Raw genomic sequence first — 18860 nt, 5'->3', positions numbered from 1 at the left:
GCACACCCCCTACTGGGGATGTGCCCTCAACCAAGGTACATGCCCTTGACCGGAATCGAACCTGGGACCCTTGAGTCCGCAGGCCGACACTCTATCCACTGAGCCAAACCGGTTTCGGCTGTGTGTGTGTTTTTTTAATGGTATGCAAGCTCTCAAGCCTATCTGCTTCATTGGGTTTTTATTTCTTATATATTAAAGCCTCCATGTACATATAAAAATATTAATAGCAAAAAAATTGCATGTTTTGCTCCTGTTAATGTCTTTTGTTAGTTGTTAGGCCCAGCCACAGAACCTAAGAGGGTAGAGAAAATATTTTTCCTCCCCTATAGTGGTTTACATTTTTCTTATTGAATAGTCCACCTTTATCCATTTGAAATGTCATATTATTAACTACTAAAGCTTACTTGGGTATTTTTTGGTTTATGGATTTTCTATTTTTGCCCATCAATTTGACATCTTATTACCAGTTTTTCAAAACTGCACTTCACATGAGAAAATACCCTTGCAAGAAATTAAATGGGAATTTGTTAACACCATAAAACATACCAATTAGAGATTGAAATAAAATGTCCACTTTAATAATGATGACACACGTTTACTTACATTTATCTGAAAATCATGAGGACAACTTGTGCACGTCACATTCATATTATCCATATAATAACAACTACACATAATCATTTATTTACCTATATCAGGATAACATACAAAGTTTGTGTTTAAGACATCTCAGTGAAAAAGAAACACTAAATTAGGAAAATGAATTTCCAAAGATTCAGTTATTAACAATAAAAATAATAAAAATTATCCCTAAATTTCTTACATTTTGACAACTTTGAATTATACTTACATGCTATCATTTCCAAAAAGCATAAATTACAACAAGGGTCACTGTCAGGTTGATATATATATATATATTTAAAGGTTTTTTTAAAAATATGCTATTATTATGCTTTAACATCACTTGATTTATTCTTGGCACATATGGCATCTTGGAAAAAAAATACACTTTGCCAATTTTATGTTCTTGTGCAGGTATAAGAGAAAGAGCACACAATTTAGGAGGCAGAGAGACCTGTGTTCAATGACCAGCTTTGTCCAAAGTTGTTTTGTTTGAGGCTGGTCAGTTACTTCTTGGCACTGAGGCCAGGATTAAATTAAATAATGCACATTTTAAAATTCCTAGCATGGGACTAAATGAATAATAGATGCTTTCCCCAATTTGTTCATATGGAAGCAATAGTAAAATATCAAAGTCTTAGGTTTTGGTACAATTTGAAAAACTAAAAAATAAAAACGAAATCAATGTGTTTTGGAAAACTGCACTTTTAAGAAATAAAACCTTCATTGGGTTTAAATATTTCTCAGTAAAAATTAGTGCATACTATACCCTTTAAAAAAAGTATGATAAAATGGTAGATGGTTAAGGACTTTTGGTTTTCTTTTGTGCTACTGATATAAAAAATAATGGCTATATTTAAGGCTCGTTAAGTGATTGTTTGTAGTTGCCCTGAACCAAATTTATATTCTTGATGTTGCACTATCAACTGAAACCAACCTACAGCCTTGAATGACTATCATAGAGAAATGCCCATGATATTTTGCATTTGAACAATCATGGCCTTCTTACTGATTTTAAGTAAAGGTTCATTTGGTTACATGTGGCAGTACAGCTTGTCTGTCATTAAAGATTATTCTTAAATACACAATCACAAACCCATCTTTCTCATGCTAAATACTTGGTGTTTGGAAAATCTAAGATTCCTGAAAATTAAATTCACATTGTCACAGGGAATAGCTCCTCTAGACAGCAATGCTTCCATCCCTATCTTGAATCTTTTTCTTTCCTCCCTGGACTACCTAGAAAACCATCCTTCCAAATATTCCCTCCTTAGGAATCTTTCTCTAACCCAGTTTCACATCCCTCCATTCATGTCCCTGACACTCACTCAAGTGTAATTCATATCAACTTCAATCTGCACATAATATTATCCACACTTTGTTTGCCTTCTACTTCCAGTTAGGATGTAGTCTCTTTGACTTTTTAAGCTTCCGCAGTGTTTAGCACAATGCTGTGCATGCATGTATGTGACTGTGTGTATGCATGTGGGGGTGTGTGCACGTGTATTGAGTGAATAAAAGACTAAAGAACCTGGGTGGGTGTAGGGTAGGAAAAGTTTCATAATTTTTTAGAAATCAATTGCTGGACCTTCCTAAAACTGAAAATCTAATTTCCAAAGCTATTTCAGTTTGGTCTTGGACATGTCAATAATAAAAAAGCTGTGAAAACACTTTAAAAAAAAACTTTATGAACTATTCCAAAAGATTTTTTAATAATTAAGAGCACCAAACCAAAACATTTTACTAAATAGTGGTATAATCTTTCCTATAACTTTACAAATGTAGACTTCATTTCATTCAGGACAAAGAATACTGAACAGGAATAGGTGTTGTGAATCAGGATTAAAAAGGCAATTCACTCTAAGTCAATATCTAGTGCACATTTTTCCATTATTTTGAAAAGTCTTCTGTGGTTTATGTGTATGTTATGTTAAATAAAAGAATGATTCAGACCAGGATGTTGTAGATCTCTAGTTGTTTTGATACTATAAAATATGACATATATTGAAGTTGCTATTTCACAAGAAAAATTTTGTTTATAATAGCTGTTAACATTAAAACAGGATATAATAAAATTATTCTCAATGTGTATATTTTTCAGGTTTGCCTGACAGTGTCCTTTTGAGAAAGCTGACAATTTGTAGTTAGATTACAGACATTTGAAATTCACTTTTATGATTACAAATATTACACACACATAATAACAAACAACAATATATAACATCTTTTTACTGAAGCACTCTGCAATTTACATTTAAAGCTTTGCAATAAAACAAACTTCATTGTACTTTTGTAAGTAAAATTATACAACACATAATGTATGTGATAATTACATTAAGAATAAATAAAATGAAGTATAAAAATTCTGTATCAGAACAATGAATTGTTTTAGCTGTCATTCTAAATCTTAGTTTATATGTTTGTATCGAGTTCTAATGTATTTTAAACCCAAGAACCTTTACTTTTAAATAATACACTAAAAATATCAAGTTTGGAGTATAAACATAACACTTTATGCCCTTTTTCTAGGTCATCTAGGAAATAAGACAAATGGAAGGCAAGGATAGTTCTCTTACTACACAAAATGTCTCCTTGCTTCCTATATATTTTTATGTCACTTCTAGAGCAAATATTACAAGATGACAGCTTTGGCAAATTATAATCTTACTTAAGAGGTTTATTATTTGGAGGAAAGAAAAAAATTAAACTAAGAACTTCCTTTTTTGGCTTATTCATTCTCAACCTTTTTTTCCCCTCCTCTAATATACAACAGTAGTATAATAGCACTTTTTTAAATGCTCACCATTAATCATTTTAACCAGCACAAAGTGAACTGGATTAATTTATAGAATTAACCTAAATAGGTTATCAGAATAGGTACTATGGTGAGGTCCTAGAATTTGTTACACGTAGGGCTAAACTTGCAAGAGATCGCATGGCAAAAGTAGAAACTTTGTGACATATCCCGGCTTTTGCAATATAGTTAGAAGCCAATCGAAAGAGCCTTTCGGCACCAAAGGTGTTGAAGTGCCCAGGAAGCACCTTCTCTACCAGACCTCTGTCCACTAGTTCTATCAGACGTTCACAGGTTCCAACATAGTCACTTATCCTGCTGTATGGGAGCCAGTCAATCAGTGATCCATCATACACAACATCTCCACTGAAGAGAATCTTTCGGTCTTTGTCATGTAAGCAAATACTGCCCCTGGAGTGACCTGGCATGTGCATAACAGTGAGCTGTCTGTCACCAAGGTTGATTACATCCCCTATAAATAGAAACAGAGTTTACAGATAAACATGTTGCATATATGACTTCAATTAAAGAATAGAAGAACATTTAAATGGTTTCAAAGAGGTTGGGAAGGGTGACATTTATTTTACTTTAATTTTAAAAATACCTTATTTCATATATGCATAAGCCATGGACACATAATAGTATGGGGAAGGCCTAGGGTGGGGCAAGGGTTGGGTGGAGGGGGGCAAAAAGGGAGAAATTGGGAGACATCTATAATACTGTCAACATTAAAAATAAATAATAGGGGGGAAAAAGACCTAACAAAAGAAGAGTTATTTCATGTCCATTGACTGGATTATTTCTAGGCAATGGAAAAGAATAGATTATTAATAAATACAACATGGATGAATCTCTAAAACATCATGCCAAATAGAAGATAGACACAAAAGCTATATATCATATAATTGCATTTGTAGAAACTTTTCAGAAAAAATAAACGATAGTGACACAAAACAGGTCAACAGGGCAAGGAGTGGGAGCAGTCTGTCCTGGTCTTGTCTTGAATCCCAGTAATTACATTGAGATGGGATCAGATACTCCCAAATTTCCCAGCATTCCAGTCATGGCCAGATACCTTTACAGGATAATTTTTTTTTTTTTAAGTTTCTGGAAGCTTAATTCCAAGTAGTCAGAAATTTTACAGTAATGTGCCTTGGGTTGGAAGTGTTTTCATCCATTTTGCTGGGAACTCTGGGTTCATTCAATCTGGAAATTTACATCCCTTAGCTGTGGGATATTTTCTGGAATTATCTGTACTGTGCTTTCTTTTCTGCCATTTTATTTTGTCTGTGCTGCTATTACTCCAATGTTGGTTTTTCTAAACTGTCCTTTACTTGTTCTCTTAGTTTTCATTTTACCCATCTGCTCTTTTTGTAACTTTTCAATGTTATCTTCTGCTAAGTTTTTTTGGATATCTTAAATTCCAAGAGCCCCTTTCATGTGTGTGTGTATGTGTATTGTTCTTTCTGTTGCTTATTTTGAAAGCATCCTATTGTCTCTTGGATATCTTGAATGCAATACTTTCTGTAGTCCCCTGATGACATTAATGATAATTCTACCATCCAAGTTGCTTTATGCTATTTGTTTTAGTATTTGATCTCTTGTTAGAGAATTTTCGAAGATTTTTTCATAATGCTTGGTTGCCTGTTTAAGAGTGGGGGATGAAAAGGCAGCTAGAAACACATGCATGGGACCTAGTGACCTGTAGGCTTCATTGCAGAAACATCAAGGCAAGGATTACTTAGAGATCAGCATCTTAGTCTTTCCTCTATGTCTGAACAGATATCTCAGATCTGATTCTTTCAATTTTCTAGGAGGGAGGAGGTGGGGGATAAATGCCTGGCTCTCATTCTCTGGGAACTAGGAGGCAATGCACACACATTCTTCCTATTTTCCATTCTGAACCTCTGTACTCAATAGGTACTTGCCATCCCTTAGTCAAGAAACCCCTCTGCTTTAGTCTCTCCAGAGAACAAACTAACTGGATGGGCATTCACTTATTAAGAAGGGTTCTCGAGTTTTAACAGCTTCTTAAATGGCTTTCAACCCATTCTACTCATTTTAGTAGTATTCTTCCCTTTGCCTTCACTTAGGTACCAGCGATTGCTAATTCCTTTTAAAGCTCCTGCAGTGCACACTGGATTGCCTCTTGCTTTCCCATTGCTGGAATAGGATAAAACTGCTCACTCAGTCATCATTTAGTGCTCTCCACATCTGAAACAGTTCCCCAGTCAATGTGTGGAGCAAACCATGGTCCCTTTATAGTAGTCTTAGTGGGGTTTTAGAAGGGAGTCAAATAAAATGTGCTTATTCAATCACCTACCTTTCTGGAATCTTTTTTTTTATTGTCCCTAAATGATTCAAGTCCACCTGAAACAGCTGCTCAAATACAAAATAGGTGTACAGTTGTGAGTATGCAAAACAGTTTATTTTTGTATTATTATTTATTGTATTATTTTCCATATGATCAACTATAAACCTACTTTTGCCTAACTCTGTATGTTGGTGACTCTGGGCAAATAGTTTAAATGTGCATAATAGAAGCCAAAATGCCTGCACTTCATATCACTTGAATATTGTCAAAAATAGGCAAAATGTGCACCCATTCAAGAAGAATGTACTATATCAACCTATGGTTTATTGTTATTTTATTACAGGAAGACACTATTTCACTAGTAGTAAGGCGAGTGTTTTTCCATCTGAGATGATGCACTGTATGATGATCTCTCCTTGTCCTCCTTGTCCCTCATTTACAAGTCAGCTTTTGGATTAGTAATACAGTGTACAGATTTATGTTTCCCCAAGACAGGTGATCATCAATTCACTTAAATGAAATGTAATAAAATAATTGACTACAGCTTCCTTATGTTCTAACCAAAGCAATGAAGAAGTTGTGCTGTTTGGGTATGTGCTGTTGATGTGTGTGCATAACTGTGTATGCACTTTTATGATAAATATTTTATCTCTCCTTCCAGGCATCCATATTATGATAATAGCAAGTTAGCAGACCACACCATGCAGAAGAGACAGGAAATTAATATTCTCCAGAAAAGAGGAAATTAGATACTACTTGAGAGGGTGAGGCATTCAGCTCCTAAAAACAAAACAAAAAACACAAAAAAACCACATACCTTTTGATTTAACACAGTATTATCACCTTCAAAGTGCTTGGTAAATATCAAGCTTTCTTTTTATACCTTCAAAGGCTTAAAATACCACACAGGTAGCATACAGGTCCCTTGCAGCTCCAAAATACTTTAATTATAATTATAAAGCTATAACTGGTATTCAGTAAACCTGGATTCTAGTCCCAGCTCTTTTCCAAAGTGGCTGTGTGCATGTGACAGTCAGGCCTGCCTGGACTATTTACCTATGAAACAGTTATTCTATCACTCTTTCACCATTGACTGCTGGCAGAGAGCAAAAGGAAATGAATAAAAAGTAATTTATTCATTTAAACAATTTAAATATATTTTAAGTACTAATGTCAACATTTTTTGGTCTGGATGCCAGAAAAAATTTAGTCTGAATACCCATCAACTACATGGAAATCTTACCTTTACTAGTAAAAGTATCACTTTTATCAAGCTATATAGTTGTTAAAAGTACATTTAATGTAAATTTATGTTAAATTTAACATAAATTTACATTAAATAGACAATAATGTGAAAGGACATTAAATTTACATTAAATGTACCTTACTTTCATCTCAAGTTGTTAGATAATATAAGACTACCATCTAAACCAGTTTTTTTATATTTAAATTTAAATTTTTAATGAAAGGACTTTTTGGGTGGGGTATAAGGTATAGAATCATGATTTCTATGTTTTATATTTCAAGTGATCAGGATTTCATCTGTAAAACAAAATTATTTTTCTAAAATATTTCATTATTTGTCATATTAGCCAATCATAAAATGAGCCTTATTGTATTGCAGCAACTTGATTTTTTTACCTCATTGAAGGATGTTTTAATAAATTAAAGTGGAAATTAAAATGGTTTCAAGAATAGAATGGAAAGGAGGGGATTTCACATTCTACTCAGAATTACCATATTTATGGAGTAGGATTTATGTGTGATCAGCATGCTTTGAGCTGTGGTGCCTTGGTTCAAATCCTAACTGTGGCCACTGTCTTGCTCTGTGCACTCTAGGCATGCCATTTAACTGGGTGTCCGCTGGCTCACTTCAAATGTGTTGTGAGGATAAAATGAAGTCAACAAAGTATTCTAAAAAGAATAAAGGAAATTAATACACCAATGGTACTGCTGTGTCTAATCACCTCAATTATTTAAGTGCCTGCATGGGATTGGGAAGACTGGGGTCCTACTCTTATTTTATTCCATTAGTTTCTCTCTAAACCCTATCCCATCTTTCACAGAGGCCCAAGGATATCTATACATTAGTCCACAGACTTCACTATCACCGGAAATAACCTTCTTATTCATCTCTTGCAGGCCTTGCTTTCAACCAGACAGGATATCTGTCATAGCTCGTAGACTCAAGACAGATTCTACTTCTTGTGTACCCTGTATCAAGATTTTTCTCTCGGGAGGCAACATCAAGAACAGAAATCTATCGGGAAGATAAAGATGCACGAGCAGATCCGAACCACAGTTCTCTAAAGGTTTTCTAAGCCTACAGGTGGGAATCGCTCATAGCCCATGGTCACCGAGCAGATGAAGTCAGCAGCTCTCCAAAGCACAGAGCATGACATGCACTCTGTGAGGTGTCGTTTCTTCAAGTCTTCTCGCTGGATAAGCGCCTGAAAATGTCAGCTAGGTATTCGGGGGAAAGAATGGAAAATTTCTAATCACAAGTGCAGCGCTACCGTAGCTCACACCAGAAACTGACTAGGGGGTGGGGCCGGCTTTCATTGAGTACTCGGCATTGCGACTCGGTGCCAGAGCTGGTCTCCGGTAAGGAAGGCTGCCGTGGACTGGGCTCTGGTAGAGCGGGCTTGCACCCGGGGATGGGAGAAACAAGCGTGGCGTTTCTGCGACGTGACAGGCCCCTAACAGTCATGCACATCAGGCAGCATGCATCCATCCCTCGGGCACAGTTTCTCCCCAGCCCCCGCCCTTAAGGAGAAAGCGCGCGCCCGCGAGGGCCCATTACCATCCTGCAGGATGAGGGTGGGCTGCACCGCCTGCACTCGGAACTGCCTGGCCCTCCAGCCAGGGCTGGGCGCCCGCACCACCTCGCTGTCGGACAGCCAGGTCACGGTCTCAAAGTTGTCTCCGCGAGCCAGGGCCTCGGCCTCGGCGTGGTGCACGGCCACCCGGTCAAACTGGTAAAGGCCGCCGGAATGGTCGAAGTGCACGTGGGTGGCCACGGCCAGCAACGGCCTGCACGCCGCGTCCTCTCTGGCCCCGCCGTCCTGCAGGAGGCCGGCGGAGTGCAGGTACTCCGGGAGGCTGCGCAGCCCCAGGCCCGTGTCGATCACCACGTCCTGCTCCGAGCCGCGCACCAGCCAGATGTTGGCGCGGTTGCCGGACTCGTAGAACCGTTCCTGAATCCAGAAGATGCCGTCGCCCAGGGACTTGTGGGCGTACCATTCGAGCGCCGACATGCTGGGCAGGGGAGCGGCCGGGCGGAGTGGGTGTGGGCGTGCGTGCCTCCCGCCGGCTGTCCAGACTCGAGGCTCTGCGGCGGAGTGGGGCGATCGGCCCGCAGCCCAGGAGGAGGCTCAGAGCGGGGAGGGGCGGGGGGCTGAGGCTGGTGCGGGGAGCGAGGGGGCGGGGCGGGGGAGAGCTAGGAGGAGGAAGGAGGCGCGGAGAAGCCGCCTAGAGCGTCCACCGCACTCTCGGGCCGGGTCCGCAGAGAGCGGAGGCTGCTCGCCCGCACCGGGGCGCTAGAGCAATCGCAGCCTCCGTAGCCGCAGCGCGAGGGGGCGTGAGCGCCAGGGCCGTGGCAGCCAACGGGAGAGGAGAGAGCGACCCTTCCCTCGCCGAGGCGGCCCCGACTGCGGAGGCCCGAGCGAGACGCGGGACGTGCCAGGCCCGCCCACCACCGGCTCTGCGGGGCGCGCTCGCCGCCGGCGCGGAAAGGGTCGGGCCCGGCGGGGAGATCGACTACGGCGCCTGCCAAGGGCTAAAAACCTCAGCCCGGTGGGCGGAGTCTAGGAGGGAGTGGGCGGGGCTACCTGGTGGGGCGGGGAACTCGGCTCCGAGCCGCGTGGAGGGTGGTGGTTCGGCTCCCGGAACGCGCGTCGGAGCGGAGGCGCCCGCGGTCCGCCTCGGTTCTGTGCCTGCCGGCGCTTCGGCGGCACGCTTTTGCCCAAGCCTCGCTTCTTGGTGAGCAGGTAACAAGAAGCAATGGAGTGCCTGGGAGGGGACGGAGAGGGTAGAGAAGAGTTCAAGGGGCACGTGGAGGAGGTGGCGGGGGGGGGGGGGGCGGGGAGTCTGGGGTGGAGATTTATTAAAGCGCCTCTGGGTTGAGGGTTGTTGAGAGATAGCTTTACCTCTCATCCCTTCGAAATCTTTTAAAATCATCGTTTCCAGATCTTACCTCGTCTCCGCTTCCTGGGACTGTTTGCCCTGAGTTAGGAAGGAATGTCTACTCTTACTGATGGTCGATTTTCTAATCCGATGACTATGCGATTGATCCAGGCACGAATCATTGCCGCAGACTTTTCTGCACTGTAGGCATTTTATCCTGTATCTTGGGGAAAGGGGTTGTTGATAAGGGTTTTCTTCTCTTCCATAGATAAATAAATAAATAAATAAATAATAAATAAATAATAAATAAATTCTTTATTCTTCCTTCACCCTCCTTTTTTATTTTGTTTGTTCACTCTTGAAAGAGAGCAACGGAAGTTGGTAGAAAGGTTCAACTAAGGAAAGTGAAGGCAGCCACACTTAGTGAGGACAGAAAAAGGGGATAATAACTGGGTGTAGCCCTGCCAGCCACAAATATCACTCCCACCATTAACACTGGGTCACTCTCCCCACCCTGCACCTCCCAGCTATCGAAACATCCATTTAGTCTTCAAAAATTCTCTTGAGAACTTGACTAACCTCCAGAGTCAGCCAGGAAAAATTGGAGACCCATGAGACAGCATTATCAAAGGTAATTATGAAAACCCTTATTGTGGCATCTACTAATAAGCCTTCATACAGGTATAGGTGTGCTCTCCTTCCCTATCCTCCTAAAGCTTTTGGTGGGGATGCAGCCTTTTTAGTATTTTCCTAACCTAGTTAGAATTTTTCCACTCTGTCCAGGGCTATCCTGTGTGCAAGTCCCTGAGCTAGATGTGTGAAGAAAGTCATGATCTGGGTTCTCAAGAATTTGAGGGAAGGCAGTGGGGGGTGTAAAATCTCTACTGTTAATACAGTTGAAGAAACATAAGTGAAACTCCTTCCCTTTGGAAAAGGCCTATTTCCCAAAAGGGGTATGTCTACATTTCTTCCAGAATTGAGTTGTGTACCAATATGTATCACCTCAAGTTTTAAAAATGATCTTAGAGGATCTTTCCAAGAGCAAGGTGGGATGAAATGACTCTTGTGGATGTTAAGGGACTTAAACTGGATTTTAAGGTGAAAACAGATACAGCCAGTCAGGGAGGAAGAGGGAGGAAGTTGCAGTGGAGAGAATGGTAATTAAGACATGATTACAGAAGACTGAGTCAGCAGGGTAGGTGCAACCATCTTAAAAGGGTTTTGAATACTGAGATAGGTAGTTTGGATTTAATTCTCTAGCCATGAGGAAAGAAGAAGAGAGGAGCGTAATCAGAACTAGGCTTTATATATATGAATAAAAGTTGTTGAATAATATGGAATAATAAATTAAAATAAACAGGAAGAACAAAGGATACCACAAAATTTGCAGTTAATAAAAATGAGGTGGGAAAGGGCTGAGCTGGATCATGGTAGAAGAAATGAAAAGGCAGGGACATTTTGAAGGAAGAATTAGATGAATGATTTGATAGGAGGGGTGGAACAGAATGAGAAATTGATACTGACTCACTCGAAATCTTCAAATATTGGTGACTGGGAAAATAATATACAATGGATAGAAACAGGGATCTTATACGTGAAAGACAAGTTAATTTGTGTAGAGGGAAGATTATCTCAGTATGTTAAGTTTAAGGTGCTATCCAAATATTCTTTGGGTTGTAAGGGCATGGGCTGAACCTGAGGACAAAGGTTAGTGCTGGAGGTAATGATATGGACAAGGTCCTCAAACCCCAAGAATGGGAGAATTTTCTGAAGACAAAAAAAAAAAAAAAAAAAAGCAGAAGACCAAAGATTAAACCTTAAGGAAATTTATTTTCAGGGGCTTTAAGAAGAGAAGTAGACCAATAAAATGATCAGTGGGGTAGAAGAACCTGGAGTTTTATTAAAGCCTAGGAAAGAATTTTAATAGAGAGGAGGCAGTAATGAGCTGTGTGCTTTGGAAGTCCAAGAGCATGAACAAAGACAAAAGGTCAGTGGATTTTGCCATTGGGGACCATTGGGACCTTTGCATTTCAGCATTTTCATGAGTGTAGTTCTATCACAAGTTAAGACAGAAGCCAAACCCCTTACTACAGCTCTCACAGGGCTCCACAAGATTGGACCAACCTCTTCTTGCTGCTCACCAGCTACATGGGCTTGTTCTTCCCCCAACCCCCATTGATTTTAGAGAAAGGAAGGGGCGGGGGGAGAGAGAGAGAGAGAGAGAGAGAGAGAAACATAAATATTGCCTCCCACACGCACCCCGACCAGGATGAAACTTGCAACCTAGGTATGTGCCCTGACTGGGAATCAAACCCGCCATCCCCACCAGCTTTTGGTATTCAGGATTACGTTCTGAGCCACACACTGGCCAAGGGGATGGGCTTCTTGTTCCTCCCACACTCCCAGCTTTTGGCTTCCCCCTCTGTACTTGCTGTTACTTCTCTCTGTGATTATCTCTACCCCATCCCTCCATCTAGTGGCGCTTGGACCTTCTCCAACACACTGTTCAGATTTATCCTCCACAGAAAGACCTTCTCTGGATGAAAAAGCCACTACCATACTCCTTTGTTATTCTGTATCCCTTTACCATGATTTTTTCCCCCAGAGTTGTACTGACTTTCTAAGGCTGCCACAACACATTACCACAAATTGGATGGCTTAAAACAACAGAAATTTATTATCTCATGGTTCTGGAGGCCAGAAGTCTGAAATCAAAGTGTTGGCAGGGTTTGTTCCTTTTGGAGGCTGAGGGAGTGAGTGTCCGTTCCATACCTCTCTCCTAGCTTCTGGTGTTTGCTGGCTTGCAGCTGCAGTATTGCCTATTTCTGTCTCTACCTTTATATGGTGTTTTTCCTGTGTGTATCTTTTTGTGTGTGTCCAGATTTCCCTCTTATAAGGATGCCAGTAATTGGAAGAGGACCCACCCTAGTTAAGTATGACCTCACTTTAATTTGATTACACCTGCAAAGATTTTATTTCCAAACTAGAGGCCCGGTGCATGAAATTTGTGCACTTGGCAGGGGCAGGGGATCCCTCAGCCTGGCCTGTGCCCTTTCCCAGTCAGATATCCTTAGTGCTGCTGCGGAGGTGGGAGAGGCTCCCACCACCGCAGCTGCACTCACCAGCCATGAGCCCAACTTCTGACTACCAGGGGGCAGCTCCTGTGTTGAGCGTCTGCCCCCAGTGGTCAGTGTGTGTCATAGCAACCAGTTCCTCCGGTCGGTCGATTTGCATATTAGCCTTTTATTATATAGGATAAGGCAAGTCACATTCAAGTTATCAGCAGTTGGGACTTGAACATCCTTTTGGAGGGGACACATAAAGAACAGATAATATTATGTTACGTATTTATTTACTTCTTTGTGTTCTTTCCTCCATTGAAATGTAAGACCTGAGGGCAGCAACCGGTTTTGTTCAGTGCTGTCTGGCTCCTGCCACTGTGCCTGGAATGTTCAATATTGGTTGAGTGAATGACTCAATGAAACTGGCCAATATGAAGTAAAGGAAGACTTGGATAATGAGAAAATAGGGAAAGCTGGTTTAAAAATCCATTTATTTGAGAAACAGTTGAAAAAGAAACAAAGCAATTGTTAAGTCAACGTAAAGGATTTTAAAGAGTGCTGCTTAGGCATTACTTGTGAGCTATTTTTCCCATGCGTTAGTTGCCAGGGCCAAGGGACTGCCTGTCAGCTCTGCGAGAGAAGAAAAAATGAATTTAGCAGTTTCTCCAGTTACAGGAGGATAACCAAACTAAAAAGGGATGGATTTGTAGGCCAGAATGCCATTTAATTATTAAGGGTGATTCAAGAACGAGGACTGATTTTTCTCTGCCAAGGGCAGTACATTCACTAAAGATAGCACTTACCCAAAGGTTGCTTGATAAAAACAGAAGTTTAGAGGCAGCAAAGTTTGCTATTTCTCAAGGGATATCCCATCAAACAATGGTAGCTGATAGATTCCCTTTTCAGGGTGAGTTTTCTATCTACTTGCCAAGCCCCACCTCTGAAGATTCTGGTGTAGTAGGTTTGAGGTCTTGAGGATCACTTGGGACTCTGTTTAAGAAGTCTTTCAGTTAGTGCTCATGATCAGGCAAGTTTGGAAGACATTGCCTACCATTGTTCTTAGTGGCAAATCCTGGGTGGAATTCTACCTAGTGGTCTCAGCCAAGTCTACTGGGCTCCCACAGTTCATTGCTTAGAGTAAAGGTGTGAGCCCTTCTGCTTAGCAATTTTCATACTTAGGAGACCTCCCTTCGGTAAGCTCAGCATATGCTTTAATAACTCAGCAATTGAAACAAGGCCATTTGGATATTTTACTTCTCTTAGTGTGGACAGCTGAAATGAGCTTGATTGTTAAAATAAGCACCTTTGCTATGTGAATTGTGTTTCATAGTAACTAAATAGTGGATGAGAGGAATTGATTCCTGGTAGAATTTCAGTTAATAAATACAGAAAGAATGATAAAATGTGTATATCACCATATTGCAATCCATAATGGAATAATGGATCTAGACTACGATCATCAATGACAGCTAAAATCATCAGGTCAAAACTAGGGGGAACTTTATACCAGATGAAACAGACTGATAGCACCTGAGCCCACTGACCAGCACGTCACCGGGACAGACACTTCATGTGCATCCTGATGTGATGCAGTAGGAAACAATCATCTCTTACGTATCCTTGTAAAACAGCAAACCCAAATTTAAGTAAGCCTCTAGTCCGCCTGTTTATAGAAGATACAGGGAACAGAGAAATCTGTTAAACCATATCTCATGTATGCAACCGTTCAAATCCAAAATATGGGACAAGGTACAGCCCTGATGCTCTCAAAGTGGGGTCTGTAAACTAGCAGCTCAAGAGAGCTTATTGGAAATGCAGGTTCTTAAGCCCTCCCAAGTCCAACTGAATCAGAATCTGCAATTTAACAAGGTATCCAGGTAATTCACATGTGCCTTCAAGTTGGAGAAGCATTGTATGTACAATGACCCCGGTTTTTTAAATAAATGTCTAGAGAAAAGCGGGAGGGAACTCTAAATTTGGTATGGGAAGGCATATTATTGCTTTTTGAATTTACAGGATTGAATGATAATCTTATCAATGGAAAAAGTGATTTTAAAAGTGTGTATTAGCCCTGGCCTGTGTGGCTCAGTTGGTTGGAGCATTGTCTCTTACACTGAAAGGTGGAGGGTTCGATTCCTGGTTAGGGCACATACCCAGGTTGCAGGTTCTATCCCCACCTGGGAGGCAGCCTATCGATGTTTCTCATATCCATGTTTCTCTCATTTTCCCTCTCTTTAAAATCAATAAAAAACAAACAAACATATCCTTTGGTGAGGGTTAAAAAATATATTTGAAGTGTGTATTTTAATCTCCACTACAGTCAAATGCAGAGCTGTGAAGTGTGTATTATAATCTCCACTACAGTCAAATGCAGACCCTTAGGGTAGGAATCCTGTTAATGCAGTGCCAGCTCAGTTGTCACGTTATAATGTAATCATGTTTTAGACAATTCAGACATTCAGTACAGGACGTTGAGTACTGTGACATCTCTACTGTCCCCATAGTTGAAGAGAGTACAGTTTTATCCTACCTTTAACAATGTTAATTTCAGGTGGTTTTCTCTGAGCTTTCTATGTTTTTGTGCTTCGACAGTCCTCTTCAGAGTCTTATTGAGCCCTTTCCCATTTCTAAAGGGAGGACACTGAACTTGATATCAAGGATCTTTTCTAACATTCAAATTCTAGGATTAAAGAAATAATCATTTACCAGTTTTTGTTGTTAATCCTCACCTGAGGGTATTTTTTCCATTGATTTTTTAGAGAGAGAAAGAGAGAGAGAAACATCAGTGTGAGAGAGGTGCATCAATTGGTTGCCCCCTGCATACTCCCTGACCAGGGCTGGGGATTGAGCCTGCAACCAAAGTATGCCCTTGACCAGGAATCCAACCCACAACCCTTCTTTCCTAGGGCCGATGGGTCCACTGAGCCAAACAGGCCAGGGCCATTTACAAATTTAAAGTACGTATGACTAATAGTCTTCAAGTTGAATGAAAAAGCAGTGTCTTCTCTTCATCAGTCTGACCTTAGCTTGTCCATACTTTTACATATATGAGAGATCTTGTTGCCAAACCGCAGAGGAGTGGAGAAAATTGCATCAACTGGCTGTGCAGTGGTGGGGGCAGCATCCTGAAGGAGACCCAGGGTCGGTCTCCACCCAGGGCCTGGGTGAGGTAGTTGAGGCCATCGTCAAACATGAGTAGATGTGAGGAGTTCAGGAATCCGTGTAGCACATGCTTATTTCTTTACAAAATTTTGCCTTCCAGAAGTGTTTAAGTCGGCCATGCTACTTAAGGGGTGGAGTGTATATTGCTTTAAAATGCTGGTTTTATTTTTCATACGATCCTGTAAATCTTACTCCTTAATTAGTGTCTTTCAGAATTTCCCTACATTTCTGGTATAACTAGTTCCAATGGCTGGGAATAAAGGAAGAGGCCGTGCTGCTTATACCTTCAATATTGAGGCAGTTGGATTTAGCAGAGGTGAAAGGTTACCTGATGTAGTATTGAAACCACCCCCACTATTTCCTGTAAGTACATTAACAATGAATTCTCACAGTGTGCTTTTTCATGTTTCAGAGAAAATTAAAATTCTGTATAGGACTTGAATATATGATATCATTATGATAGCCTAAAGTGTAAGGAAGTAAGAGCATGTTTCACTTACCTTTAATTTAACTATTTCTACTATTCTTCCCTGAACCCTTTTTAGTTTTCTGATTCCTTTCTCAAAATACAGAAAACAAAACTATAAAATATTTTTTAAAAGCAAAGGTTTTACAGTGGTCTTCAGTTCCCATTCTACCAGACTTTGACTTAATGATTTTCTATTCACCTTGCATCTATAGAATATAATTTTGCTCCCTACTCTACCATTTGGCCTTTTTTTCCCACTGAACTTTTTCTTTTGCTTATTTCCTGTTTTATTAAAGCAAATTTAAATTTTGTTACTGTTTCTCAAACGATAAGTGCGTCTATTACATTTAGTGTTGCTTTTTAAATCTAATGAGTATGCTGCAAGCTTAATTGGCATAATGTCTAATGCTTTCACTTTATAGTTAGTCTAAAAAGTAAGCTTACATTTCCAGATGTGCATGTGTTGCAGTATAAAAAAAAAAGAAAAAATCATATATAACCAGATACACCTTCCAGGAATCTTTTTCCTATTTCAAAAGGAAAAGTTCTTGTTGAAAGATTTATGGCAGTAGAGGATCTGGGCAAGTATACCTGGGGATCTAGATATCTCACATAGGGAGTCTCTACTTTTTGCTCTTGATATTTTTTGCCTTTCCAATATTCACTACAACCAAAAAAAAACAAAGATAAATATCTCAGATATAGGTATAATGCCACTTTTGTTTATTTCTTTTAAAACAAGTCTCTTTTCCATGTGTGGGATAACTTTAAACACTAGAACTATTAGTACATACTGTTGTTTTATACATGGAATAAAACTGGAGTTCCTACTACTGGCTAAGAGGCTTTTTGATGTCTCTCGGACCCTTTTCCTACCACACTATTCTCTCTCCCTAGCCTTCCTGGCCTCCTTGTTCCTTCTGGCATTTTCCTCTGCTGGTTTCCCTGGCTGGAGCCATCTGTTCCTAAAGTCTTTGCATAGATGGCTTCCTAATTTTACCTAGCTCTCTGCTCAAACGGGATTTCCCCGAGAGGTCATGCATGTTTATCCTGTGTAGAGCAGCCACCGCCAGCCTCCATGTACTACCCGTCACCTTTTCCTCTACCCAACTTCATTTTTTTTCATAGCACTTACCACTGCCCAAAATTACATATTAACTCATTTGTTTACTTATTTTATTGTGTTTTTCTCCCCTAGAATGTAAGTTTCCTGAGGGCAAGAACTTGGACTAGTTATGATGGTATCTCCTGTTGTCTAACCATGTCTGGCTTATAGTAGGCACTCAATAAATTGTTGTAGAATTAATGAATAAATTTGGAGTAAAATTTTGAAAATGTATCCTACACTTAGCTTCTGAAACCAGAAATGTCTTTACTATATGCCCTGTGGATCTACTTTTTTATGAATATGTGTGTGTGCATGTAATTTTTAAAAATTGAAGATATAGTTTCAAACTCCTGCTTTACATGTTCTATGGGCTTACAGATTTTGTTCACTTCTTCAACTTCTTCACTGTAAAATGGGAAATATTGATGATACTTCAAATGAGATCACGGATGTTGAATATTGAGTACATTGCTAAATGATAGCTGCTACTATTTTTTTATGCTACTGCTCCAACCAATACTACCACCACTGTTGAGGTTAATAGAAAATGAAAGCAGTTACTCTCATTTGGGCGCCTTGATCTTTAAAATATGAAATCGCAGTAAACAGACTGTACAGCAAAATGATTATTTTATCACCAGGAAAATTAGGGCCAATAGAAAAATTAACCATCTTTCCTACCTCTAAAATAAGAGCAAATGGGCTAAAAGGTTAAATAGATTACAAAAACTCAACATCTTTTAAGTTGCTTGTAAAACTTATTGCCTATAAAATGTAGTTTTTCAATAAAACTGACATTTTCCAGAATGTAGGCAAAAGGGATATTAAAATATTTATTTTAAAAAATCATTGTCTCTTAACTTAAACAGGATACAGATTATAAACCAGTGCCACTGAAAACAGGAGAGGGTGAAGATTATATGCTGGCCTTAAAACAGGAGTTGAGAGAAACTGTGAAAAGAATGCCTTATTTTATAGAAACACCTGAAGAAAAACAAGGTGCGTATTGGACTCTGATTCTGTGGTTCAGTGCAAACAGATGAAACAATGCTTTGGCACAAGGTATATGATCATTTAATACTGATTGATTTGATTTAGTCAGGAATTATCAACTACCTTGAAAAAGTGTATTTTAGGTTGATTTAACATAAAATATATATTAAAAATTTTTTATATTTTATTTGTAGAACTACCTTTCACAATAG

The 18860-nt window shown here is 39.9% G+C and overlaps 2 protein-coding genes across 9 annotated transcripts in view; one reads left to right on the top strand and one right to left on the bottom strand.

Annotated features, from left to right (window-relative positions):
• The window catches only part of POLR3G (RNA polymerase III subunit G), a 69909-nt gene that overhangs the window by 25780 nt on the left and 25269 nt on the right, over positions 1-18860 (top strand). For 5 of the 8 annotated variants that reach the window (XR_013814833.1, XR_013814834.1, XM_079794935.1 and 2 more), the window contains exons 1-3: positions 9585-9718; positions 16282-16441; positions 18525-18654. Coding sequence is in view for 6 of the 8 variants with exons in the window: in XM_079794935.1 (XP_079651061.1) it covers positions 16325-16441; positions 18525-18654 (247 nt within the window). In the remaining 2 variants the exon portion in view is untranslated. Of the gene's footprint in view, positions 1-9584; positions 9719-9917; positions 10486-16281; positions 16442-18524; positions 18655-18860 lie in introns of those variants that run through there. The other 3 variants (XM_079794932.1, XM_079794934.1, XM_079794933.1) reach the window with 3 other exon arrangements.
• On the bottom strand, positions 557-9464 carry MBLAC2 (metallo-beta-lactamase domain containing 2). The gene is made up of 2 exons (XM_079794897.1): positions 8533-9464; positions 557-3887 (listed from the first exon to the last, which is right to left on the bottom strand). Exons 1-2 carry the CDS (start codon positions 8984-8986, stop codon positions 3502-3504), a joined length of 840 nt encoding a protein of 279 aa, XP_079651023.1. The 5' UTR covers positions 8987-9464; the 3' UTR covers positions 557-3501.

The sequence above is a fragment of the Cnephaeus nilssonii genome (genome assembly GCF_951640355.1).
Source record: "Cnephaeus nilssonii genome assembly, chromosome: 2".
Taxonomy (NCBI): Eukaryota; Metazoa; Chordata; class Mammalia; order Chiroptera; family Vespertilionidae; genus Cnephaeus; species Cnephaeus nilssonii.
This window is presented reverse-complemented; position numbering and strand designations above follow the sequence as displayed.

Bases quoted from the DNA above. Each gene is read 5' to 3' on its own strand.
- MBLAC2 (XM_079794897.1), bottom strand. From the start codon at position 8,986: ATGTCGGCGCTCGAATGGTACGCCCACAAGTCCCTGGGCGACGGCATC. The intron at 3,888-8,532 runs GTAATGGGCCCT...TTCTATTTATAG, and splicing joins CACCCTCATCCTGCAGGATG to GGGATGTAATCAACCTTGGT.